Source organism: Podarcis tiliguerta (genome assembly GCF_965153285.1).
Source record: "Podarcis tiliguerta genome assembly, chromosome: 7".
Classification (NCBI taxonomy): Eukaryota; Metazoa; Chordata; class Lepidosauria; order Squamata; family Lacertidae; genus Podarcis; species Podarcis tiliguerta.
Genome location: NC_139540.1, coordinates 45,949,104 through 45,976,881, shown reverse-complemented (window position 1 = coordinate 45,976,881; position 27,778 = coordinate 45,949,104). Strand labels below are relative to the sequence as shown.

General features: G+C 42.2%; 1 protein-coding gene across 11 annotated transcripts in view; it reads left to right on the top strand.

Moving 5' to 3' along the window:
* Nucleotides 1–27,778, top strand: part of DLGAP1 (DLG associated protein 1) — a 286,294-nt gene that overhangs the window by 239,539 nt on the left and 18,977 nt on the right. For all 11 annotated transcript variants that reach the window (XM_083450106.1, XM_083450100.1, XM_083450104.1 and 8 more), the window contains 2 exons: nucleotides 15,544–15,917; nucleotides 18,770–18,858. In XM_083450106.1, coding sequence (XP_083306232.1) covers nucleotides 15,544–15,917; nucleotides 18,770–18,858 — 463 coding nt within the window. The remainder of the gene's footprint in view (nucleotides 1–15,543; nucleotides 15,918–18,769; nucleotides 18,859–27,778) is intronic.

The following is a 27,778-nucleotide window of genomic DNA, read 5'->3' as shown; positions in this document are numbered from 1 at the left end:
CTGGGAAACTTTCATTAAAGGTCTTTCCTGTGATCAGCTAGCAGGAGAAGATCTGGTGAGGGGAAACTGGCTTCAACTACTGTGGAAAGGATATGACTCCTGGCTGCAAGCCCAGGCATGGTCAGTAGATCAAAGGCTCTTTGCTTGGCTTATGGTGCAATTGGAAGAGCAGCTGCCCAGTAGCTTGTCAGCATCTCTATTCCCCTTTTCCCCTTCCTCCCCTGACAGCAGCCAGCTGGTTCCCTTTCCTTCCCATGTCAGCTATTAAATTGTCTCTGGATCTTCCTTCTGCTGGTACTTGGTGCTCTGCTCTTCAAAGTGTTCTCTTTAATGCAATCCCCACATTTCTAAAGGATTCTGCTGCTGCATCAGTTGTTATGGTCGGTCTTTGTCACAGAATTATTTGGTATATGGATTGATTTTGATTCCTCTATATGTCACAGTCACAATATTTATAAACAGTTGTCTCAGAAGGAAAAGTTGTTGGTTGGAATGTAGGGCTGTTTCTAAGCCAGTGTTTGGTTACATTTCATTTCTGCACATCATTTCTGTCATATGGCTAATCCAGTCTCCTGCTAAGAGCTTCTGTTTGTAGGGTGAATCTAGGATACTGCCTTATTACAAGTTCAGCCCATTAGGCCTTTTATCTCTGCATTGTGTACACAAGGAAAGGGAAAACCTGTGACCCTCCACATCATTGATCATGCTGGCTGGGACTGATGGTATTTGGAAGTCCAAAACCTCTGGAGAAACATAGGTTTCCCACCCCTGGCCTACTAACTACAATGACTTGCAACAGCTCACCACAGTCTTTCCAACCTCTACCTGAAGATGCTAGGAATTGAACCTGGAGCATTTTACATGCAAGCATGTAAACTACCCCAGAGCTACAGTCCTTCTAGGAAAGAGGATAAGCTATAAATCAAGACATTGCTGCATAAATCTTAGCTCTGCCTTAGGCAGGCCCCGGTTCTCAGGCTCAGCCATCCCAACCATAACACAGGGGTAATATTAATTACTTGCCCATCTTACCGTGAGAATAAACTGAGATTGTGTACATGAAGTGCTCTGAACACCCGAAGAGTGCTATATAATGCCACATATTACTATGGAGTATTTATCACACCAACTAGTCAGGAATGCAGTCCACAGAAAGCTGGCTGTGTGTAACTTCTATTGAAGTTAATGGAAAACTTAAAATAACTGTGTGCTTTTAGCCTAGCACTTTATCGGATTATAACCAATCTTCATGAGTAATTCTGCAAGTCGCAAAAAACTTCCTCTTATTTCAGAATTCAGCATGGGTTTTTAGTGATGTCCCTCTTCCAAAGGATGTCCCGAACATTACAATACAGTACTCTGGAAGGAGCAAAACTGGTGACAGCTAAAAGCCATGTGTAAGATATGCAACTATGTCCTGCATGTCCTCAGGGAGAAGAGAGAAAAGGTTGCAAATAGCATGGCTGTTTCTACTCCACTCCCAATATAAAATACAACATTTGATGGGTTTTGTTTAGTCTGTTTTCATGAAAATGTGTGTGAAAACAGGAATTGATTTACATTCAGGCAGACTTGAATAAAAATGGGTTTAAAAATTCTTGCTAGACCCTTGCTTTTTATTATAAACACAAATGTGCCTTAACCACATCTGCCTATTTTGCTGTACAGTTGAGGACTGACTGTGGCTTGACAAAGATAAACTATTTGGCAGAAATTCCAGATCAAGCTTCAAGGGTATGAGTTGTTTCTTTGATTTCCTGGAATGGTTTGATTAGAAGTTGTCATGTAGATTAGAAGTTGTCAGTAACCTCAAAGGGTGACTGGGAATAATCCCATCTGTACAATTATAATACATGTAAAACTGAGTTAAGCTGCCAGATATATTCACTATGAGAGATGTAAACATTGGCAGATGCCCCTGCCAGTGAATTCTTTAAAGTTTGATTATTTTCAGTGATCAATGTTTTTATCCTCAAATCCTAGTGTGTATAAACTGCACAGTATGTGCTTCCTGTGGAGAAAAATATTATATTATTTGTGTGGACATGTATGGATTGCAGAGACAATTCAGAGATTGTCTCTTTGCACACTGCATTCACCTAAGTGATTATGGAGAGGTTCTGCAAGCAGAGGTAATCAGTTCTCTGGTGTCATGAGACTTTTTGGCAGCAGGTCCAACCAACTTGTAATATATCACTTCCAAAAATGAGTGGCTTGCCAGTATTTGACCATCCGTCTTCTGGTGGGAAAGAGCAGGATCAGATTAGTTCCATATAGCTACTATGTACTAACTTTTTTTTTTGAATGGGGGAGACTTATGTATATTTTTGTTACTTTACCTTTTTTTCTTTCTTTTAAGTACAACCTTATCCTCAGCCTTAGTTTGCCTGTGTGGGTAAGAGAGAAATCTTAACTTATGTGGGTACCCACACACAATAAGCAAGCTAGCTGCTCAAACCTGAAGCTGTCCCCTCTCCTCCATGGCGAAGTGGATGACTTGTTCTCACCAAGGCCACATTCATGGCATACACCATGATACCACATTCATGGCTTCCCCCAAAGCATTATGGGAGCTGTTTATTAAGAGTGATGAGAGTTGTTAAGAGTTCCCTCTTTCCCTTCCACAGCTACAATTTCCACAGCGGTTTAACAGTTAACCCCTTTCCCCAGAGAATTTTGGGAATTGTAGCTCTGAGAAGGGAATAGGGGTCTCCTAACAACTCTCCGTATAGTAAAAGCTATGGTTTTCCCAGTAGTGACGTATGGAAGTGAGAGCTGGACCATAAAGAAGGCTGATCGCCGAAGAATTGATGCTTTTGAATTATGGTGCTGGAGGAGACTCTTGAGAGTCCCATGGACTGCAAGAAGATCAAACGCATCCATTCTTAAGGAAATCAGCCCTGAGTGCTCACTGGAAGGACAGATCGTGAAGCTGAGGCTCCAATACTTTGGCCACCTCATGAGAAGAGAAGACTCCCTGGAAAAGACCCTGATGTTGGGAAAGATGGAGGGCACAAGGAGAAGGGGATGACAGAGGATGAAATGGTTAGACAGTGTTCTCGAAGCTACAAACATGAACCTGACGAAACTGCGGGAGGCAGTGGAAGACAGGAGTGCCTGGCGTGCTCTGGTCCATGGGGTCACGAAGAGTCGGACACGACTGAACGACTAAACAACAACAACAACAACTCTCAGCACCCCTAAGAAATCACAGCTCCCAGAATTCACTGGGGGAAATCACAACTGTTGAAAGTGGTACCATAGTGCTTTAAATGTATGGTGTAAATGTGGCCCAAGTAGAACTGTAATACAATGTGGAAAATATGGTGGCCCACTTCTCCTTCCTTCCCACTATCACTACAGTGGTGTGAATGTGGACATCTAGTTTCTGCCTTTCTCCTAGGGTTCTGTGATGCATCTGGCAGGGGAAGGGTGTTACTGGCATACCCCTTTTTTGTATAAAAGCTCCCCAACAGAAGAACTGCAGTGGGCTCCCACCAGACAGGATGAACTGTGTACCTACCGCAGTCTAAGCTGTTCAGCTGCTTGGGAAGCTTCTGAGCCCCACTACAAAGGGCTCCTCCCTTCAGCTCAACTCTAAACAAAGAGAGAAGCTTTGGATTTATTTTACCAGAGGGCACAGTACTTAACAAAACCTTGTGAAATATTTTGATAACACATGGGTGTAGTGTAACCACACAGCCTTAGCAGATGGGGAGAGTTTTAGTATTAGAAAAAACATTTTCAAACAAATGAAGCCAAATGTCCAAATATAAAATAATGTTTGTTTGGCGAACCAGTGGGAAAAGGAGGAGAAAAGGAAGGCAACAATCACTCTGCGTGAGCAGAGTCATAGGTTTCAGAGCATGTGGCACAGTTCCTTGCGGAAGAGAGAATCTGTCAGGACAGGTGTCAGGAGCAGGTCAGCAGTAACTCCTCGCCAATGAAGTTAACTCTTATTCAAAGAAACAAAACAGCTCAGGCCTAGTGAGCACAGCAACTCTTCCCAGTAGATCTTATGCCAATGAGGCAGTTGCAAGGACTGAAGATCCCCGCCTTCCCAATAAGGCTCACCCTCCCAGTTTCTTCCCAAGCAACCTGAGGCTGCTTAATCTTTCCTGCCTCTGCTCTTACCTCTTCATAATGTGATAGGAGTTTTATGGTCTTAGATATATGGTAATGTTCATAACCGCACATATATAGGTCAGCACAGGAAGACCAACCTGGAACCATTTTGATTCCTAAACTGACCAAATGTTTTCTCTGTAAGGTCAAACTGGAAGAGTCTCCCCATTGTCTCTTTCCTCACAAATCCTGTCTTAAGGACACATTTAAGATATGAATAGGGTGTGAGCCTGTGACATGGCCCAGGAAATAAGTATTTTACCACTACAAAAGAATGGCCAGGATCCCCAGGAAATCCAATCAAGTAACTTGCCAGACAGGAGATAAACTGTGACAGGAGAAAAACAACATGCAAATGTTCTGTTTTAGACGCCTTTTCTGGGATGTATCTGAGGGGTGGTCTTAGGTTACACCCCTTCTGTGATGTATGCATAATGTTTCTGGGGGTGGTCTTGATCTAGAGGATGGGAATTTCAAAAGTCTTTATAAGCCCTTGCACAGCATTTTTGTGGGTCCTCCTCTTTTCCTGCATGTAAGGGGAGCACCCTGTTGCAACAGATCAATAAAGATCAAGCTTACTAGCTGCTTTGCTTCTCAATATTCTCTCGTTGGCCTCCGTTATTTTCTCCTACCAATAGGGAACCTATGTAAGGACTCTATATGGGCTCTTGGATACCCCATAAGGGAAAAGGGCATATTTTTATTTACAACAATACCTCTATGGGTTCTGAAAGACCAGGGGGGAAGGGAGCTGGTCACAGCAGGAGGAAAAATTCCTGGCTTCTTCAGCAGCCTGCCTGATCTCTGCCTCTTGGCCCCCCTCCTCTCCAGCCTCTGCTTCTGCCTCTGATTCCGAATTGCCCTCTGCCACAGCCTCTTCCTGCTAACTAAAGCCTGTTACCTCTTCAGCTTCTGAAACCTCTTCCTTCCAGTCTGCTCCCTCTTCTCCATCTTACCATTCATTAGCATCCCACCACCAACCCCCTGGTTCTGAGCCTTCTTCCCTTGGGGGTTCCCCAGCTGGTGCCTCCACCACTCCTCTGCATCCAGCCGGTCCATGATATCCTCGGATAAAGCAGATTTCTGATTATGCATCAATCCATTGGCACCATCCAGAGCAGGCGTGTCCAAACTTTTTTCAAAGAGGTCCAGATTTGATATAGTGAACATGAGTGAGGGCCGACCAGAGTGGTTGACCTTTATTTAGGATTGAAGTTGTTGAGCTTTTGGGGAGATTCTCACCCAGAGTTGTTGAGCTATTTTTGGGATTATCTCCCATAGTAGTTGTTGAGATTCTTTAACGATTTTACCCCAGGAAATAAACTGCCACAGGGGCTGGATTAGGCCCCTGGGCCGGACTTTGGACATGCCTGATCTAGAGTGAATCCTCACATTTTAATGGAAATCAACTTGCAAAAATCTACTCCTTTGTGAAGATGCATTGTTGTATGTACTGCTGAGGAGAGAAGCTTTTTGTTTCTGATGCTTGTTATCCAGTTAGAAAATTACTTAAGGGCCAGTTCCACCTTTGTAATGACCAGGGGTTGGCAACCTAAGGCCCATGGGCCACAAGCAGCCCATGGGAGTTGTTTAACCAGCCCACAAGCCACCCCTGAACCAAGCTGCCCACTCAGTGAGTCCCCACATGCTGCGCTAAACCGGCGCAGCATGGGGACCCGCTTCTGCAGCACTAGAAATTGCTGATGCCAGAAATTGCGGGCGCTCATGTGCGCGTCTGATCTGGCCCACAGAGGGATCTCCACTGGAGTGAACCAGCCCAGGTGAGGTAAACCTACCAACCCCTGGAAATGACTCTGCACTTACATGACAAAAGAGCTAGCCAACTAGCCTTTGGGAGAAAGGGACTAACTTGCTGATGTTTATTCAGAAGCAAAGCAATGAATAGCTGTCAATTAAGGCTGCACTGTGCAGGGTGCACAATTCCTGACACTCTAGGTGGCACTGTTGATCTGCATTGAACCATTGGCTTCAACAGAAATCCCAGGCAGCAGCCTATGCTAAATTATGTCCAATCTCCTCCAGGCACCAGGCCTGACGCAAAATTATCCCTTTCATGGCACCCATTTCAGCCATAGATACTGTTTCAGGCATGTGCTGCATGCATATCCGGGGCTGCCAGGAACCATGAGGAATGTTAATTCCTTTGACTGTAATTCTGGGAATCTCCAGATTGTTCATACAAGTAGGTTTGGGAAGGGAAGGTGATGGTGGAGAGCTCCAGGAAGGGCTCATTGATCCAAGACCCAGATGTTGCTGAACATCTGGAGACTCTCCCAAATTATTTCTGGCATTGATGATACTGTGAAATCAAGAAATGCAGGTAAAATTTCACAACCACAAGCAGGAATTGCTGTCACATATCTTGTGCTACCAGTTTAAAATTGCATCTCTCAATATTTACCTGGTTTCAAGTGGTTTTTCCCCCTTTTAAGATTATATCAGTTTTTTTATTTTCAGCACACATCATTTTTATTTATTTATTTAATTTCTATACCGCTTTATATTTTTAAGAAAAATCTCAAAGCTGTTTACAGCATATTAAATCAATAAAACATACCATAAATAAAACAATCTGAAGAAAGTCAAATATAGAGTATACAGTCAAAGCAACGTAACAGAAAGCTAAAATATTATCTTAAAGATTAAAAAAAAAAATTACAAAGTAGGTCAACTACAAAATACATATTTAACATAGTAGGGCTGGGTGAGTGTGGGCTGTGCCCCACCCCCTGGGCCAGGTGGAAAGGGCCTTGCATCATGAATGCCACCACTTCTAAGTACCAGTTGCTGGGAATCACAGATTGGGAGAGTGGTGTCGCTCTCCTGTTTTGGGGCATCCCATAGACATCTGGTTGGCACTGGGAGAACGGGATGCTGGACTAGATGGGTCTTTGTTCTGATCCAGCAGGGTTCTTTTATGTCCTTATCTGTTGACGCAGCTGCGTTAGCTCAGTTGGAAGGTTATCTAGCAGGTCAGTGAGTATTACTTGTTTTAGGAGGAAGTAAAAGACACAAAACAGATTAGGTGATACCTTTCCGTTTGAAAATTGCCTTTTGAGAGGACTGCACAAAGATTTTAAGTTTCACAACCCCATGCTCTTAAACAAAGAGCAATGTGGCAATACAGTATACTTTGTAACTTCAGAAGAAGCTGCTTAAGCAGCTGGTAGTTTGCCATAAATTTACCACTTGAATTACCATGGGATGTGCCTCCAGTTACAATGTTTACATTTGCCCTGTACTCCACGGAAAACACAATTCAGTACAGTAATGCTAAACCTTTCCAGAACTGGAGGGACCTGCAACCCCCTTCAGCAGTGGCGTAGCGTGGGTTGTCAGCACCCGGGGCAAGGAAAGTAATTTGCGCCCCCTAACCCGTGGATTTGCGCCCCCTAACCCTAACCGCCAGGTGTTGCGCCCGGTGCGACCAGCCCCCCCTGCACCCCCCACGCTACGCCACTGCCCTTCAGTGTCCCCAGACACCACAAACCAGGGTCACCACAAATGCATAAGGCCCCCCATGATTTCACACAACAAATCTACAAAAATCTTCATGAGAACTTAGTGTATGGCCTTCATAAAGCAGTTATAGAGGAGTATTGGGTTATTGTGTTGTTGTTTTTATTTTGATTATGTATTTTGTGGTTTTATATTATGATTTTATTCTGTGACCCATCCTGAGACCTCCGGGTATAGGACGGTATATATTATTATTAATAATAATAATTAATAATACATGCACAGAAAAATCAGTACAGAGGAAAATACAGTATATACAGCCCACACTTTATAATCCTATCTAGTATGTAATGCACACTGAAATCTGTCACAAATGCAGAATTCTCAACATGTAAACACACACACATAGAGTAGGACAGTACAAATGAACTTTTATGTGGACTCTAGAGATTTACCAGAGAAATAGACTAAGAAGTTGTTGTTGTTCCTGTGTGGAGAATATGTGACACATCACATATCATGACTGCCATAACAGCATGCCAGAAACCTATTATGTGGATTTATATTACCCTCCACCCCATCCACATTTGCTCAGTTTTATGTCCCACATACTTCTGCAGGACTTGTTCCCAAGTAGGAGCTGCTACTTAATAGTTCAAGTCTATACATATTAATCTGGCAGTAAGATCAGTGCAACATTCTCCCGGATGTGCAAATACTTTCACAATTTATCCTGCTTTTGCACCTGGGCACCTGGGGAAGAAGTGTGGCTGTGATAGACAGAGGCAGTCTTGAACCCAGTTTACTCTGAATGTTCTTATCTTACCGCTCTCTGCACTGCTACTTGGCTACAGTTAATTGTTCCTAGCAGGCCCACTGTGCCTTATTTGGAGGGCTCTTGGTGTTCCAGGGGTCTTGGGAGGCTATCACTGAAACAGGGCAGTTGAAAAGCCCCCATACTTTGCTGGAATATGAATGTAGCCCTTGGAACTCCAGCCACTGTGTGGCAGATACTTTAAAAAGCCATTATGCAGAATGGGGGAAACCTGCATTCACTATATCATCTGATAGAGATCTAAACTTGAATAATAAGTATCATCTTTAGTTAACAGAGAGAGAACATTTTTACACATTTGAAATTTAGATTCTGTTTAATGTGTAAGGCTTGACTCAATCTGTAAAGAGCCACAAACCAAGCAGTAAAGACCTCCTGTAGGCTTTCTTTTCTCCTTTTGTTCAGCAAAGATAAAAGGAATTGCTAGCTTGAGAGACAATGTAAATTCACCTCACACTGATGTGATCCCACCATTTAGGCCTGTTCAGGAAATGGCAAGTTAATCATGATGCTATGTACTTGACAAAATGTATTCCACTCATCTGGGGAACATGAAAGGTAATAAATATCTTTTCGTACATTGGGACTATAAGAAGCGATTTTCATTCTTATTGTTTGCAGTCAAAATATTGTTACATGCCACTCTCATGTAAGCTATTTTAGTACATACTTTACATTTTAAGCTTACATATATTCTTAGACTTGTCCTGTGGATTTCAGTATAACATAGATACTGTAGTTCTAAATAACCATTGCAGTCTAAAATGGTTATGTAATTTGGAAGACATTTTTCAATGAAGAGTAGGTAGATTCTGATTATAAACCCAGTGATCTGTCTCCCAAATAAGCTTGAAAAGGCACATTTAAATCTGTATAAATGTGAAACCTCTCCACTGTGAGCTAAGCACCATGATCAACAAATTTACTATCATGTCTTTTTTACGCACATGCTTTTTTTACAAATTATTTTACTGTCCACCAGTTAAAAACAAAGAAATGTATTTTGCCTTGTTTCTGTTAGGATACCTAACTTGCCACTAGCCACTGTGTTCTTCTTGGGCAACATAGCTCATTCATTCATTCATTTATACTGGAGTCTTACCATTATTCTTTCAGTGCAGCTTTTATAAATGCTAAATCTTAGGAACACTATACTATGCCCCTCAAGCATAAGTGCACCCATAGCAGAATGAGGGGTTTAGAAAAGGGGTGCCAGGCTTTTGAGACTCAACTTTTAGAGTGCAGATTTTGTAACCAGCTTTTAATTAAAAAGCTTTCTCTATGGAAGGTCTATTCAGGACTTAGTTCACTGATGAGGGGAATTTTTGTACAGTAAATCGCACAAGTCAAGAATGCGTTTCAAAATACTTCACTGCCATCCCAAAAAAGAAAGGCATGTAGCTATTGAACTAAGCAAACATGTTGTTGTTGATTCTTTATCCTCAAAATAGCACCTGCACTGAGATACTAGTATAGTAATTTTTAATCGCTTCATTAATCACTTAAACAGTTAAAAAGCCAGGCAGTTGTCCAGCTATGAAGTCTTTAAGCTGTTGACAGGCCCGGAATAATTCAAGTAAAGAAATGTAATCTGAATCCCCATAATAACATACAAAGTGAGCCCAGGGCTTGACTGTGCACAGTATGCCCTAGAATCAGCACATTCTATGTCTGAAGTCTCACATGCAGCGAAACTGTCCTTAGAGAGACCTTCACACCCCATTACATGACCCAGGCCAAATACATTTCTTTATTGTGTCCAGGGATATGTGGCACTAAGCGGGGGAAATAGAATGCTTTTCACTTAGCTCATTTGTTTAAACCACAAGCTTGGCCTGGCAGTCTCTCGACTTTCATGTATCCCAGGACCCCCTCCCCCCCTTTCCCTTCCTTGTCTTAATCCTTTACTTTCTGAAACAATGAGTGCTACTGACTTGGCATTAGCCAAAGACTTTAGACAATAGGTGTTTGGTATCCCTGATTTATTGGAATGGTTTTATCTGGGCCCCAGGGCGATTGTAAATGTATTGTCAACAGGACTCCTTTGGGGGCAGATGGTATTCAATCTGATAGCTAGGAATTTGTTGCCCTGGCAACTATTTGCAACTTATTTTTGTGCCATCAGGACTCATAATTACATATGCATGTTTCTTATTCAGGAAAGGGGAACAGGATTGCCTACAAAAATTAATAGAAGTAGTCAAAAAAATTCTTTATAGGAGAGATGCTGTAAACATTTTTTTACCTTGCAATACATCAAGCGCCAATTTTTGGTTTTTTTCCTTTTTCAGATACGCATCACAAGGGAACTTTGACTTGAGAACAGGACAAAATCTGTTTTCCTAATATTGTCTCAATTCTTTTCTTACATTTGTTTCATTACAGTGTCAGATTATTCATGGCACAATTGGAGTAATTGCACCTCAGCCCATGGCTGCAAGAGGCCCCATAGTCTGAGCTTTCATTTTAAAAAATAAATAAAAGTAAAGCAAGTCTCTAGCTCTTCCAGAAGGCAAGTTATGGATCAAAAATAGAGATAATATTTTCCTGACCTGAGGAACACAGGTTTCCTGTTGCCTTCTTGCCTTGCACCCTGATTGGCTGTGAAGTAATCCTCTCCTCTTTTCTTTGGAAGGAACTCTGAAATGAAGATGATAGATAGATAGATGATAGATAGATGATAGATAGATAGATAGATAGATGATAGAGATAATATTTAAGGTAGAGCCCAGTTTGTTGCACCCTTAAGACTGTTCTTGTGTGTTAGGTGTAAATGAAAGGGGACAGAGAGAGAAGCCACCTGGAAATGCACCTGCATTTGCATGTTTTTGCAAGTGATTTCTTTCAGTGTGAAATGTATAATTTAAGTGTATTGTAAAAAGCAGGATGGAAGGAGGCATTCCAGTCACATTTGATTTTACAAGTACTGGATATGCATAAATCAATTTAAATGTTTGCATGAAAAAAGCCTAAAGTATACTTCAAATAGTGTTTTGCTAATTAGCAGAAGTTTTTCTTTTTTAGAAAAAGATATGGTATTGCTAGATTCAACCCACAGTCCTTATCTTATCCACATATACTGAGTTCATAGAGGCTGCGAAGCTGGCCACAACCACAGTCAGATCCCAAGTGAAGTCTTGATGGACATCTGAGGAAAGGATACCAGCCTAAGCTCACAATCAGGAAAAAAGTTGTCCTACTTCCAGCAACTGGAAATCTGAATAGGAGTATAGATATGAATTAAGGAGGTGATATTTACCTCTGGGAGATTTCACTCCATTTTTTAAAAAATAATTTTTATTGAAGTTTTCCTTGGGGTTTTCACTGCATTTCTCAGTTGCTTACAATGTCTTTCATCCTGCATATTCTGCCTATCATAATGATGGGTATATTGAAGGTTTAAAAATATTGGAGTTAATGTTTCTAGACTAGTTGAATTTATTTCCCATTTATGTTAATGCCTTTTTAACTCTCATCCAGTTAAGCGAAGGGGATCCCATAGTTTTCACCCCCTGGGGCTGAGCTGTTTTGTTCCCTTAACGACCTACCCATTGCCTAAAGGTAAAGGTAAAGGTACCCCTGCCCATACGGGCCAGTCGTGTCCAACTCTGGGGTTGCGTGCTCATCTCGCTTAAGAGGCCGGGAGCCAGCGCTGTCCGAAGACACTTCTGGGTCACGTGGCCAGCATGACAAAGCTTCTCTGGCGAGCCAGCACCAGCGCAGCACACGGAAACGCCGTTTACCTTCCCACTATAAAGTGGTCCCTATTTATCTACTTGCACTTAAGAGTGCTTTCGAACTGCTAGGTGGGCAGGAGCTGGGAGCGAATGATGGGAGCTCACCCCGCCGTGGGGATTTGAACCGCCGACCATACGATCGGCAAGTCCTAGGCACTGAGGTTTTAACCACAGTGCCACCCGCGTCCCCTTGCCTAGTCCTAGGCTATAACCTCAGGAAGAAGCTAGCCTGACTATTCCAAGAATTAGAAGTAGGGGCAGATGTACAGCCTACCCCTCCCCCCATCACCAACTCATAACACTATGTTCCTGTCAGTTGTGTGTTTGTCAGTCTTATTTTTCAGGATCACCCAGTTGTGGAGTAACTACATAGTCTGTGACTCCAATATCATATTTTTTCTTTGCTTCCTGGAGAATGTACAACATGCTGAAACACACTTACAGTGCAACCTTTGTTATTAACTCTTGTTATTAACTATTAAGCGAGCCTGGAAGTAGTTTGCTCTTTCACTTCCTTCTGTGCTTTATGGTTGGCACTCCTTGTTTTAAATTCCTGTTCCATGACTAAGTGCTTTGCAACCATTAGTTGCTCAAAAAAACCCTCTCCCCTTTTTCCATTGGGATAAATATTCTCCCATCAGGTAACAGAAGTGTGACAAAGGTTCCTTGTTAAGTCAAAGCTGATTGTTTACATTGTCTTTCTTAATAAAGCTCAAACTAGATTTTTGAGCTATGAAGAAGGAAGAATCCTGGGCTAACAGGAAACTCCCCTCATGCTCAGAGTGCAGGGCGAGGGGGCAGGGCTGGCAGGCTTGGTAACACAGGCAAAGTCAAGTCTACCCCTCTCCCCTTTTCAACATTTGAAGGGCTGTTCCTAACCTCTTTTATCATTGCAACAACCACTGAAGCAGACTGCTGATGTTCTCAATTTATTAATAAGGAGATGAGGCAGAATAGTGAAGAATTGCTTAAGGTTCTTCAATTGGAGGCCATATACCAACCTGAAGTGGAACCCAGTTTTCTCTGCTGAGGCTACCTGTTTCAGCCAAATCAGTCTGGCTGGCATTTGTTTTGACCACCGTTGCCACCGTCTTCTCCCTATCCCGGGCAGTGATGGTGTGAAACTCTTTATTCTTTGCAGACTGCAGAGTGCCTTGCAGGACTTGGCAACTGCTGTTGGCCCAGAAACGTAAAGTGTCAAGTTATCAAATCTTTTCTTCTTTTGGTCTCTGTGGTAGAACTCTTATTTTTTCCTCAAAATGTTGCAGTTAACATAAAACGAAATGCCTTTTAAAGAACCGACATGTTGCCATGTCTCAAGTTGCTAGGCTCTTGGAGTGTTTGGATATAAAACCGAAGCACGCAGTTCACTGGCTCACCACGAACACTTTAAGACCTCCGGTTAGCGCTGACATTTAGAAGCATGTGCTGAAGGCCGTGTCTTTAGCTTTGTTTTGTTGTAGTTTCAGCAAAGGAGTGGCAAGTAGTTTACATCATTTCCAGTAATGAAGAGCCTGGGGCTCCCCCCCCCCCCACCTATGATTCGCAGCCTGCCTGCTTCTGCTGTTGGTTCAGCCTGCACAAATGTGACTCCAAGGAAAGAAAGGTTTTGCATTAACTTGTTTCAAACAATCTTTCCTTTGTGCCTTTCCCCTCCCTTTTTCCTTGTTTTAGCATGTAAAATTTATTGAACATATTATTTATGAAAGCTAATCCATGCCCGATCATATCACTGAGAAGCTGTCAGGAGAATCTGTTAGATTCACCTTTTTCTGTCCTTTCCTTGTATTCTTGTCACGATAAATAATAAATTTATAAACCAGGAAAACACTTTAGCAGGAGGAGGTGAGTTCAAAGCCACGTTTTGGGGAAAGATTACTATGGGTGAGAGAATGAATGCTAACTGCTAGAGTTCAAGGTCATCTTCTCTACTTTGGAATATTTGTCCAAGGCTTTTGTTGTGGAAGAGGAAAATAGAAGTGGAAGGAGCATAATGTGGGAGACTCTTCAGAGAGTGTAGGAGACATTCAGAGAATGGAATTCACAAATAGTCTGTATCTGGCCTTCACCTACATGGCATATTTTGAGTTGGAAATGAATATGTCTTTGTAATTAAAACAAATTTATGACAATTTGCCTCATCTGCATATTTTTTTCAGTTACAGCATTTAAACTACAGTGGTACCTCAGGTTACATACGCTTCAGGTTACAGACTCCGCTAACCCAGAAATAGTGCTTCAGGTTAAGAACTTTGCTTCAGGATGAGAACAGAAATCGGGCTCTGGCAGCACAGCAGCAGCAGGAGGCCCCATTAGCTAAAGTGGTGCTTCAGGTTAAGAACAGTTTCAGGTTAAGAACAGACCTCTGGAATGAATTAACTACTTAACCAGAGGTACCACTGTATCTGCTCACATGACTGAGGCCAGGTTGGTGTAGAATTCTAAGCCACCACATAACTCACATGGAATTATGCAGCTAAAGTTGCAATCCTGGACATATTTACATGGGAATAAACCCCATTAAACTCAATGAAACTGACTTATGAGTTTGTATTTATAGGATTGCAATGCTGATAGCTTTTCTTCATAGTACTCCATGGCTTGAATCCTGTTTTTGCAAGTCAAAGTATGCCACATTCTGACAGTCTTACAACTCCTTTCCCCAATAGTGGATTTTCCTGTTAATTCATTGCCCAGTGTTCAAAAGTACTGATGTGTCGCAATTTGTGTAATGTGTTATTTATGAATATGCAATACTTAATTTTCCTTTTCAGCAATATATATAGATGATGTCAATCTAAATTTAATTTGCACGCAAAAGGTGTAAATGCTATGGTTCAGAGATGGGGAATTGGTGACCTTTCAGATGCTATTGGACTAAAACTCCCATAATTCCTGGCATTTAACTAAGTTCTTTTCTGCTAGGTTTTGAACCTAGTAATATCTTGGACTAGCCAATAAATAAGATGTTTCATTTCTAACACTGCAATCCTATTCATGTCTATTAAGAAGAGTTCAGCTGACCTGGATTGAAGGAAGCTGGAGTCCAATGACATCTAGAGGGGCACAGGTTAGCTACTCATAATCTAGAGGAAAGATTTTAATTATTGCAGCTTTCTCCCTTTCTTAATATCAACGAATTATATAGGAATACAAGCAGCTGCTAAACCAAGGAAATGATGTGTCTGTCTTTGGAACTTTTCTTATGGTCAGATGCAAAAAAATAAAACTGAATAGCAAAATTCTTTCTGATGTGAAGCTTGATTTCTTTGAGTCAGTACTGTGGGTTTAAAACAAAGAAAGAGAAGAAATAACTAGCACCTAAGCTTTTCTACCTACATTATGATTTGTTTTCATTTTGTGTAGTTTCCTCTTGCATTACCACTTATAAGAAGACACCACCTCCTGTTCCACCAAGAACCTCCACCAAACCTTTTATCTCCATCACAGCCCAGAGCAGCACGGAATCTGCTCAAGATGCCTACATGGACGGACATGGGCAAAGGGGAGATATTATCAGTCAGTCGGGACTTAGCAACTCTACAGAAAGCTTGGACAGTATGAAGGCGCTGACAGCTGCTATTGAAGCAGCTAACGCACAGATCCATGGCCCTGCCAGCCAGCATATGGGCAACAACACTACTACTGTCACCACCACCACCACTGTTGCCACTGTTACTGCAGATGACAGAAAGAGAGATCATTTCAAGAAAAACAGATGTCTATCCATTGGAATACAGGTACAGATAAAATGCAGAGGCTTGCACCGTAACTGGTAGTGCCGTTATTTGCTCTCCTTTGATAATCCTTTTCTATTTCTGCTGTATTTTACATAACCCAAATAACTGCATCTGACATTACAAACCTTCAGCTTTGATTAACTAAACTTTAAGCATATAAGATGTAGAGATGTAGTTCTGGGTGTGTGTGTGTGTATATATATATATATATATACGAAAGCAAATATATATATATATATATATATTCTGCTTATTTGAATTAGCACACAGAAGCCTAAAGCTCTGATTCATAACCCAGCAGGAGTCAGGAAAGCATGAATGAAATGAATGAAATCACTGAAAGAGAATGTGTAAAACAATGATTTACACTGCACTATCACCAGAGAAATGTTTTCAGCCAGTTTAGCTGAATTGTCACTGCTTATTCATGCATCACATAACAACTGTTACTCACTTGAATGCAGCAGCATTGTTCCATTTAGCTGTTAAATCAGCAGGGGAGATCACAAGGATAGGATCTGTCTGATTCACCCTTGTTTAAAATAAATTAAACTTTCATCTGATCAGGGTCCCTTCCAACGCTTCAGTTCTATGATTCTGTGAAATGTGCAGGGACTAGCATTCTCTCCAAAGTGGCCAGTAGTAATGTCAGATGCAGTTTTCACCTGGGGATGCTTTCATATACGGGACTCTTCCCCTGCATGGTACGGTTGTAGCATTTTATTCATTCATTCATTCTCCCTCTCCCTGCCTCCAATTCTGCATCCAAAGTAACCTTGTATTGGAAATTAGGCTGGGAGAAAGTGAGGGAGGGCTTATCCATGCTTACATTTCCTCTGGTTTGTGATTTAAAGCTCCATGCCCAAGCACCCTTTTCTTTTTTTTCTTTTTTGCTCCAGAGCTTTCCCCATGAAAACTCACTCTGTAAAGCTCAGCAGAGCAAATGTCAGTCCACGGAAAACCCGAATTGACGTTTGCTCCAATTCAAAAGAGCAAGTTTTCACGTGGAAAGCTCCAGAGCAAAAACAAACCAAGAAACAAAAGCCTGGAAAGATCAGGGCAAAGGAATAAGTGTGGATAAGCTCAGACCCAAAGTCAATCAGTGAGTTTCATGGCTCAGTGAGGACTTGAATCTGGTCTCTCCAGTTCTAGTCTGGGACTCTAAGCACACTGGTACAGTGTGGTTAGGGTCCTAGCTATGTTGAAGAAGAATTCTTGCTTCCTTGGAGAAGCAACAGTTTAGTGAGCACAGTAACCGCAGGACTGAACAAAGTGGGTGCTGAATGGTGCCCAGTTGTAAGGATGTGTGTTCACTGTAACACAAAGAGGGTGATCTTGTTTAAAAAGAGAGGATTGGATAGATGGAACATTAAAGGGACAGATGGTTGGGGTAGTGAACTGTCCACAGGCAGCGCAGCACAATTTTTACCACTGAAGAGTGGCAGGGAGTTCACAGGGGTCAGAATTCACAGCTGGATGACTGAGGGAACTGTCAGCAGATGACTCATGGGGAAAGGTGAATATGTGTCTCAGGAAATATAAGTTTAGACTTAATCCAATTACCAGTAGAAAGGGACTTGTTGGAAGATGCTTTTTAAACTAATAATTTTCATGTTAACTAATAACCAAATAAGGGTGTCAACTTGCATTAGATGTGGTAAATAAACCCATAATTCCAGGCCATTTGCAGAGTTCCAGTTAAGCCAAGCTTTACAGTAGCACACAAGTGACAACACTGGAAATAAGGAAATAGGAAAAAAACCTCTATTGCCATAAAAATAGCACAGCACCAGCCCTTTCATTAAAAGCAGACAGTTCCCAACAGCCTGTTGGAATAAGAAAGTCTTTAGCTGCCTGCAGAAGGACAAGAAGGAGGGAGCCAGCCTTACTTCTCTAGAGAAAGCAGCCACTGAGAAGGCCCTCCCAGACTTTGGAAGCAGCAGAGTGGAGGAAAGAAGTTTTCAGAAAGGTACTGAGCAGGGTAATGCTTGGTCACTGTTTTAAGGATCCTGCTACAAGTTCTGTACAGTCTCTGAACAAATTTCATCAAGAGACAGACCAGTAATGGGTCTGGGTTGAAGGGGTCTTTGGGCAAGGCACCCTGAGCTCAGTGAGTTTACCTCAGGCATAGGCAAACTCCGGCCCTCCAGATGTTTTGAGACTACAATTCCCATCATCCCTGACCACTGGTCCTGTTAGCTAGGGATGATGGGAATTGTAGTTCCAAAACATCTGGAGGGCCAGAGTTTTCCTATGCCTGGTTTACCTCATCACTGCCAATATTGACAGCTACTGCTCCTCCTCCTCCTCTTCTGCCACATCATTTCTGTCATATGCTTGCCTGCCAGAGCAAATGACCACTTCAACAAACAATACACAGGGCCATGAAATACTAGCAAAATGCAAAGTGAGACAGAGCAAATGAGCAAGCAGGCAGTGTCAGCTACTCCTTTTTCCCCTCACTGCTGTTATTTGCTTAACTTCCTCTTGGTCAGAGCAAGAAGCAGGTGAATGCACAGGTTGCAAAGGTGAAGCAGAGGGCAGCAGTTCCAGTGAGCTCTTGTCAGGAGGGCCCTGCTGTGGTGTCACCTTCAGCAGGTGCCCAACCATACTGCCTCTTGACACAGATAAGGATAATGAACGAAGATGCTGTTGGGTCTTCTGGAGGTGCTATTGGAGCATGACAAGGAGGGCTACTCCAAAGTTTTCATAGATTTCAGCTAATCTGATGCAGAGATCCTTAAAAGGAATTGCAATGATGCTTTGAGGAAGAAGTGCTGAAACACATTAAAGCCCTTGAATAATAATATGCACATGCCATTAATTCTGTTTGCATTTGGTTATTCTATTAGGTTGATGGAGAGGAATCTTCTAGCTCAAGCGAAAACAGAGCAACCAGTAAGTTCCAATCCATAGGTGTTCAAGTAGAGGAGGAGAAGTGGTAAGCAAAATATTAATTTGATATTTTACAGTCCACTGTCTTTTCAGTAATATTGATGGTGTGGGAAGCAATTTAATGTTGGTGTTAAATTACACAAACACACTAATCAGCTGTGCTTTCATAGGACGGTGGGTTTCTGATGGACATTCTTTAATATGTGCATCCTTGGCAAAAGCAAGTAGTGACATGATCCTATGGTAAAATAAACAAAGACCCAACAAACATAATGAAAGCCCACTGTAGCCCTTTCCAAATGAAATCTATACCATATTTTCCCATCTATGAGGTTTTTTAATTAAATATATTGATTAAAAATTGGGGGTCGTCTTATACACAGATAGTTCAGAGGGGAGATGTTTGATTGGTGGCAGCCACGAGTAGGAGATTGTAATCAGCGATTGGTCGGGTGGTTGGTGGCCTGCTGGTGATTGGCTGCTGCTGCGGCAAGTGGACGGGCGATTGGCGGTTGTTGGCAGCGAGTGGGCAGATGATTGGTGGCTTCGTTGAGGCGTGTGATTGGCAGTGGTGGTCAGGCAGGTAAACAATTGCTGACAAACCCACCCCCCATAAAGCTCAACAACTCTGGGCAATTTCCCCCCCAAAGCTCCCCCCATTTCCTAAATTTGGAGTCCCCAAAAATAGGGGTTGTCTTATACACAGGGGCGTGTTATGCATTGAAAAATATGGCGCGCACACACACACACACACACATATATATTCAGTTAGCAGTATGATATGGGTTATGTCACCCATTCTTTTTGGCTTAGGGCGGAAAAGGGCAAATAAGGTTGTGCAGTATGCAACATTATAGGGTGTTGAGAAAGTAGAAGTGGATAGAGAGAATCTTTTCTTACTCTCCCATAATGTTAGAAACTTATTCAAGGAAACTAAAGGGTAGGAGATTACAAACAAGGAAAATAAAGTACTTCATCACAAATTGCATAGCCAAGCTATAGAATTTGCTGCAACAAGATGTGGAGATGACTACTAACTGTTAGAAGAGCTCCTGGCACTAACTTGCGTGGCTTTAAAAGGGGATTAGATATATTCTTGTATGAAAATGCTATCAGTGGACACTAGTCATGGTATCTGTATGTTTCCTCTAGGATCAGAGGCAAGTGTGCCTTGGAAACTAGTGTCTGTGGGGCATGACAGCAGGAAAGAGCTCGTGTACTCATGCCTTGCTTGTGGGCTTCCCATAGGCATTTGGTTCTCCGCTGTGGGAAACAGGAAGCAGGACTAGACAGGCCGTTGCTCTGACCCAGCAGGCCTGTTCTTGTGTTCTTTGTATTGCTATTTATAACGTTTTAAGTAATGAATTCAAGAAGCGAGAGTTGCCTTTTGGGCCCTTTAAAATGATTTGTTTTTGTACAGTCTCTTTAAAGAGTTGTGATTTTAGATAGTGGAGATAAACGGGGGATTTAGTGCTATAATTAAGCACAGAGACAAATTGTAACCAGCCATGTACTTCCATAAGGGAACCACTGATTGATGAGAGACTGAAGCTGGCTTGTCAGAAGATGAGCTCCTCCAGTACACAGAGAGCTTATCATTGCCACTTAGGTGTCTCATGCATTTTGTTAGCACAGCAGAATGAATTTAAATCACTGTCGCTTAAAATAATAGACTTGTAAATGGAATGTATTTTCCTTGCTTCAAATCTAACATGTGCAGACAGACACAGCGCAAGGCCACTTTGGGTGCATATTTAATAAAGGAAATATGTTAGAAACCCTCGCTGTTTTAATAGTCGTATATTGATCAGGTAGCTTGTCATTATGCACAAAGTTGCCAACAGGGACTTGTTTTGAGCCAGCATTTTGCTCCAGAATTTGCTTTGAGTGTTGGGCATGTGCAGCATTCATGTGCACCTCCTGCCCCGGTAATGACAACCAGACTCCATCAATATGGCTCCATAGAGAATGGCTTTCAGGTTGCCTTTGGTCCAAACACAACCATGTTTAGAAAATCACTATGTAAATCACCAAACAGAAGCAAGGGAGGAAACAGATTACTATAACCAAGGCATTTGCGGTCTAACTTTAGGGTTCAGGTAGGTAGCCGTGTTGGTCTTATTTTAACTTCAGGGTAACAATGTTTGAAAATGAACAAATGCAATAATTTTACAGGCTTTGCCATTTTTAGCTTTCTACTTAGTCCTCCCCTACAGGCTGCCTTATCACATCTTCTTCTTAGCCTCTGTTCTTCTTTTGAGTAATTTCAGCAATATGGTGTATGTTTGTTCTGTGGCTCTGTACACTTCCCCGATCCCTTTTAAGGTACTTTAAGTGTAAATGTAATGCCCATGCAGTGGAACACTGCATCAACCCACATGCACCATCACACCTACCTTGTGTATGATGGAATACTGTTCACTGTACATACGACTGAGCACTGAAGTGCTTAAATAGAAATGTGGGAGGTTCCCAGTGCCAGCCCAATATATTTTGGCACCTGAGATGCACTCCAAAATGGCACCCTCCTTCCTGCCAGGGAAGAAGAGTTGAGGGAAGATTTACATTGGGGAAAGAAAGATAAACATCAGGATCTGCTGCCCTGGTGGACCCTGATGCCTGAGGCAGTCTCTTCAGCTTGCCTCATGGGTGGGCTGGGCCTGGAGGTTCCTGTGTTACCAATCTTCAGCCTGGAAATGAAAGTATTTTAGATGCTATAGGCTAGCCTACATCTGGCTGCCTAAAAACTGATTCCTTAGTCTATATTTTGAAGATGGTGTGGAGGTGATATTATCATGAGTTGATTCCACCCTTCCACCTTAATTTTCATGTATTACAGATGAAAAACAAGTTTTTCTTAGCTCATTTTGACTTTCCCTTCCCCAAAGTAGTACATAAGAACATAGGAAGAGCCTGCTGGATCACGGCAATGACCCATCTAATCCAGCATCCTGTTCTCACAGTGGCCCACTAGAGGCCGGTGAGAAGACTGTAAGGAGGACATGAGAGCAACAGCACTCTGTCCGCCTGGGATTCCCAGCAACTAGTATTCAGAGACATAGTAATATAACAGTCGTGAGTTTGCTCTAGACTTCCTTTGCCATGATACACAGCCTTTTGCTGAAGGCAAAGAAGAAGTAAGCCTTAAGAAGAATTGGTTAAGATGAGTATGGCAAGCTATATTGATGGTTAAAAAAACAAGCAAATAAATAAATAAACAAATAAATAATCATTTCATTTATATTCTCCCATGCCTCCAGTGCTGAAGGTGTACATAGTTTTCTCCCTCACCACAATCCTGTGAGGTAGATTAAGCTGAGAGATAATGGGTGACTCATGGTCATCCAGTTACCTTCATAGCTGAGTGGAGATTTGAACTGTGGAGGGGATTTCCAGATGATCTGTTTATTGAGCGTTCATTCTGTTTCATTTGTGTGTAGAGGTTAGAGGGCATTTCACCAGATTTCCAGTGCATGATCCCATCATTTTCCTTCTCACAAAAGCATCTGATCTTTTGAGGAAGCAGGTTGGTCGCACAAGACCATTCAATAAATTATAATGGTGACATCTCAATAAATTTTAATTGTGCACCCTGAATGTGATTGGAATCTACCTTAAAATAGCTACTGTCTGAAGTTCCCTGAATCTTCCCAGACCTAGTCTAACACTATATAATCACTACATTACAGTTTAGGAAACATATCTTTTCAAAAGGTAAGCAAAAATGTTGGCCATTGTATGATCACCCACATGTGATCATTTGGGACTCTCTATATTTCTTCTTCTTTTCTTTTACTTTTAGTTTTCTTGCTGACTCCTTATGTTTTATTTTTTTAATTTAAAAATTAGGTGATTTGTTTGTTTGTTTGTTTGTTAAAAAAAACACCTTGCTTGGGACAAAAGAACATCTCTGATGAAAAATGTTGGTAGTCTTCCACTGAACAACACTTACATGATTTCCTGCATATACTGATTCAATCATAAGAGTAAATCTGTCAAAATGTGACCTGTTACCTTCTTGCATATCACCTCTTTGTTGAAACTTGTATGTCTGCAGTCTGAGTTCATTAGATGATAAATTATTTCTACCAGGTACAAGTTATCTGGATATAAATACCTTCTATCAAGTTGCAGTCTTTTCCCACTGCCATGTATTTCAGGGAAATAAGAGCTATCTCAACACTTGAAATTGTAAACAATTTAACAGTGTTTTACCAGATAAATACTTTTTTTTAAAAAGTCTGTGAAAGTGAGATAGTCATGACTAGCTGGTACCATATTTTGAAATGAGTTATTTACAGCATGCCCCGTATGTACTTTTGCACTGACAAATTTATCTATTTATGCCATTCATATCCTGCTTTCAGCTCTCCTGGGCATTCAAGACAGCTTGAGTTCCCAGTGACCCTCAGTGCTTCCATTTAAGTGGCACATACTTCCAACTGACTGAGCTTAGAATCACAGCATGGCACCCTGAACCAACTGGACTATCTAGGCTGAACCCTCAACACAGTCCCAAAGGTTTCTAAGGTGCTTATGTGTGCTTAGCAGTCCAATCTTACAGTCTATCCTGGGACGCGGGTGGTGCTGTGGGTAAAACCTCAGCGCCTAGGACTTGCCGATCGCATGGTCAGCGGTTCGAATCCCCGCGGCGGGGTGAGCTCCCATCTTTCGGTCCCAGCTCCTGCCCACCTAGCAGTTCGAAAGCACCCCTAAGAGCAAGTAGATAAATAGGTACCGCTTTATAGCGGGAAGGTAAACGGCATTTCCGTGTGCTGCGCTGGTGCTGGCTCGCCAGAGCAGCTTCGTCACGCTGGCCACATGACCCGGAAGTGTCTTCGGACGGCACCAGCTCCCGGCCTCTAGAGTGAGATGAGCGCACAACCCTAGAGTCTGTCAAGACTGGCCCGTACGGGCAGGGGTACCTTTACCTTTAAAAAAATAAAAACAAAAAAACAAAAAAAACCAATCTTACAGTCTAGTCCTCAAAAGTAAGTCTCAATGATTTGGTGGACGTACTAGTAGGTATGTTTATAATATATTATTCCCTGTTTGTTAATAAACTGGGTCACACAGCTGAGGATAGAAGAGGTAAACCTCCCTCCTTGCATGCTCTGATCCTGATAAAAAATCACATCTACACATATCACATGAGCCCTTTATTTTTATTTTTAAAACACACACACCTGCTGGTGTTTTTAATTCTGCATTTAGCATCGCATCTAGTTTGTCCCTCAGCTCCATCAAATGAAAGAACTGTAGACATCTCAGCAGCTTGCAAATCTTTCACCAACTGAAATTTCCCCAATAAAAAGTTTTGCATTACCTGTTTTGTTTCTCTCATTATCTGGTATCAATCCAGCAACAACCGTCTGTTCTAAGTAGTAATGAAGCAGGCTGATCCTACCCTCCAGTACAATTCCTACTTGCCATCTGTAAGATCAGTTCAGTTCAAATGTATTTGTTTCAGCTATAAGCCATAGCCAGTTTACATAAATTTGTACATAATTAAAATTTCAAGGTAACAAGATAAACAGTGTATAATTAATACAATCAAAACCATCTGCAAGTTGTTCAGCACCTGTTGTGCAAAGGAAAATCTCCTTTGACTAAAAATGTAAACAAGGTTCTCAAAAGGAGAGGCAGAGAACTGAATACATGCAAATAAACCAGCGGCTGCTGTTCAGAACAGACGCTGTATTGTGTTGTGTACTGGTTCAGCCAGTCTACGGTTTCATGGTTTTGTGCACCTTAGGCCAGGTAACTGTCATAGTTCTCTGAGGGTGTAATTATTACACCTTGTGCCTGCAAGGCACAAAGGAGCACAAAGCGACTGAGGTTTAACGCACGTAAGCAAGGAAACTGAGGGACCTTCCCCTAAGAACTATATATGTGCTGTTTATGCCATGGCTAGCTCCAGCTTTCAGGGGGGCCTGGCTGACCCCCTCTACTTCCCATCCCTGCTGCTGGGCGCATACCCCCTCTCCCCTTCCCCTCCTCCTTGCTGAGCACCTGACCTCTCCCCCTTCCTCTTAAAGATATTGGAAGACTGGACTGTGATAGGCTTATTGGGCAGCCCAGCAGTGAGGTGGGATGCGATGGGGAACGTGGCAGCAACAAATCCCAGAAAAGCCAAGTGCTGGGCTGCTGTTCCTTTCTGCATTAAGCAGCCACTTGAATTCCCTCACCATTGGCCTCAGCGTAGGATTGCTCAGGAACAATTCTAGATCAGGGAGCAAGTCATTGTGGAGCAATTCAAATAGCAGCTTCTTGTAAGTAGCAGCAGCTGTCTGATTCTTATTCAGCCGCTCAACTGTCTTATTCTTTAGCCATAAAATGTCAATAACAGTGTAGGATGGCCATCTTAGAAGTGGCTGGAGGACTGCTGCTTTCTTGGAGTATAAATTAACGAGCAAAGAAACTCTGAACGTTATGGTTGCCAAGGCAGTGCATCTGAAGACATTGTCATTGAACTCCCATTCCTTTGAACTATTTAGCTGTAATGATGTTTCATTAATCTCCACTGTAGATCCTTGCTTCTTTTGAAGGCATATATGTTTACACAGGCCAGTGCCAAGAGTAGTCCACCCAGCAAGGTTGCACCACGGAGCTGTCTAAATAAACATAAAGGAACAAAAAAACTAGGTCACTCATTATGTGCTGAACAGAAACTTCTTTGATAATACTAATTTAGCCTTAGAACAGAGTGAGAGGGTGTATCCCAAAACTTTAAAATGCAGTGCCTTTGGCTCTGTATCACCCCCTCCTTAAAGCAGAGCTTTATAGTTTCACTACTGAGTTGTTGTGTTTGGTGAAAAATCAGAATTCCCAGTTCTGCAATGTACATGCATGTAAGCCAAGAAAGCAGCCCCCAAGACCTCGTTCCTATGTTGTTTTTCGAACACGATTATTAACCTCTGTAAGAATAGGTGCTGGGAGAAAGAACCCCTGAGTGGCTTACTCAGAAACTATGTGTTTGAACTTGTCAAACAGAAAGAGACTGCGAGATATACAGCCGGGGGGGGGGGGGCACAAAGAGAGTTCATTTTACGTGAGAGGCATTGCATGCACACCAATTCTTTTAAGACTGTTGTTATTAAAGAAACATAATTGTTCACTGAGTTTTCATGCCACCTATGGATCCTGGGGAGGAGGAGGGAGTACAGCATTAGCAGCACACCACAAATACGAGCGACACAGAACAAAGAGAAGCCTCCTACGCCAAACCTGCAGCATGTCTGTGCAAATGGAAGTTACATAATCTATTTTTGCACTACTTGACATGTGCTTCAAAGCATGCAGCAGCATGATAAAGGCTTCAGTCTATGCTATTGAGCAAAGGGGGGCGCTGAGTTTGTGTATGTCAGATACATTTATTCTGCTGAAAACAGCTTTGCTGCCAGAGATTTCCCTTGTCTTGTACAATACTGATCAGTAACTCCTTCCTTCCTACCACCATGGCTCATTGCTCCATGTTTACAACAGCTCTAAAGATCCACATTCCTGGCCCCTGCTCTTTTGCCCTGTGAGATTAGCGTTTGAAGTCTGCCAATACTGCTTTTCATCAGCAGGATGAGTCATGCCTCAAAGGAGGCAAGGCTTTCTTTTGGGCCTGCTGCCACTTATCATTGTACTATTTCTCTAGAACTAAACAGCCAGGTTATCTATACCTTATCAGCACTGCCTCTTTGTCCCACCTAGGCCAGCCTGGAATTTCTCCATAGAGCTATAACAAGTTGAGAAGGAAGAAACATGCTGTACTTCCGTGTCACACTTCTCCTGTTCCAGGTGAAAATGGCCTGTTCCAGGAAAACTTACGCTTGTTTTACACTGCAACTTTCTTCCCCTTTTGAATATGTGATTTAAATAAGGGCAAAGGGAAGAAACACATTCTATCTACTATTGCACTTTGCTGAAATAAGAGCTATTTCGGCCTTTGGATAACTTCAGTATTCAAATGAAAAATGAAAATGAGCAGAGGTGCTAGTGTTTCTTCTGTGCCCAGAACCAAACCAATCACAGCAAAGAGAGGATGTTCTGTGTAAGATGCCACACACACAAATCTAACACTTGGGCTGTCAGTAAAGTCAGAGTACTTTATTTATTTTTAGAACTTATATCCTGCCCTTCATCCTAGGACCTCAGGGTAGGTTACAACAATAAATAAATAAAACCATAGACAGTAAAGCAATAAAAACTATCAACGGTAATAAAATGAAAGCAATTTGTCAACACCTGGGATTTAGGCAGCCCCCCCCCCCAAATCAAAATGCCTGTTGAAAAAGGTGGGGCTTCAGCCGGCACCTATAGCTGAACAGTGTTGGAGCCATGGGACGCCTTCACTAACCTGATGCCCGCCAGCTAGGGCTGATGGGAGTGGGTAGTCTCAAGAGATCTGGAAGGCACCAGGCTGCAGAAGACTACTCCGGGGGGAAGTGTATCCATAGACAGGCAGCTATTGACCGAGGAAGTCTTCTGCACACTGGGGTGGGGTGTGTAATCTTCACAGCGGTCATATTGGACTAACAATGGCAGAACGTTCATGTGGGGAAGCAGGTCAGTACTCCAATTCTTGGCCGACTTCAGGAGAAACCTAACAGAAAGCTAAGGTGTGGAGGAAGGTAGAAGATCCATGTTTTATCCTGGCAAAAGGTGTTTAAACCCTGATAAAATCCCCACACACACACACACATATACACAAGCTGCTAAGAGGAGTATCATCTGATATGCTAGGAGGTCCAGGAGGAACATCACTGTGACCAGACTGAAACTTACGGTACTTCCACACAAGAGTTTATTGCGGGCTCAGTGCTGCTCATGAATGCAGGACTTTTGCTGTATTGACACATCATGTTCATTAAAACACTATCCCATATCTTTGTTCCCTGTTTAATCCGGATTTTCCATTTCCGTGAAAAATCCAACATGTACAAACAAAAAACTAACATGGGAATGATAGATGCAAC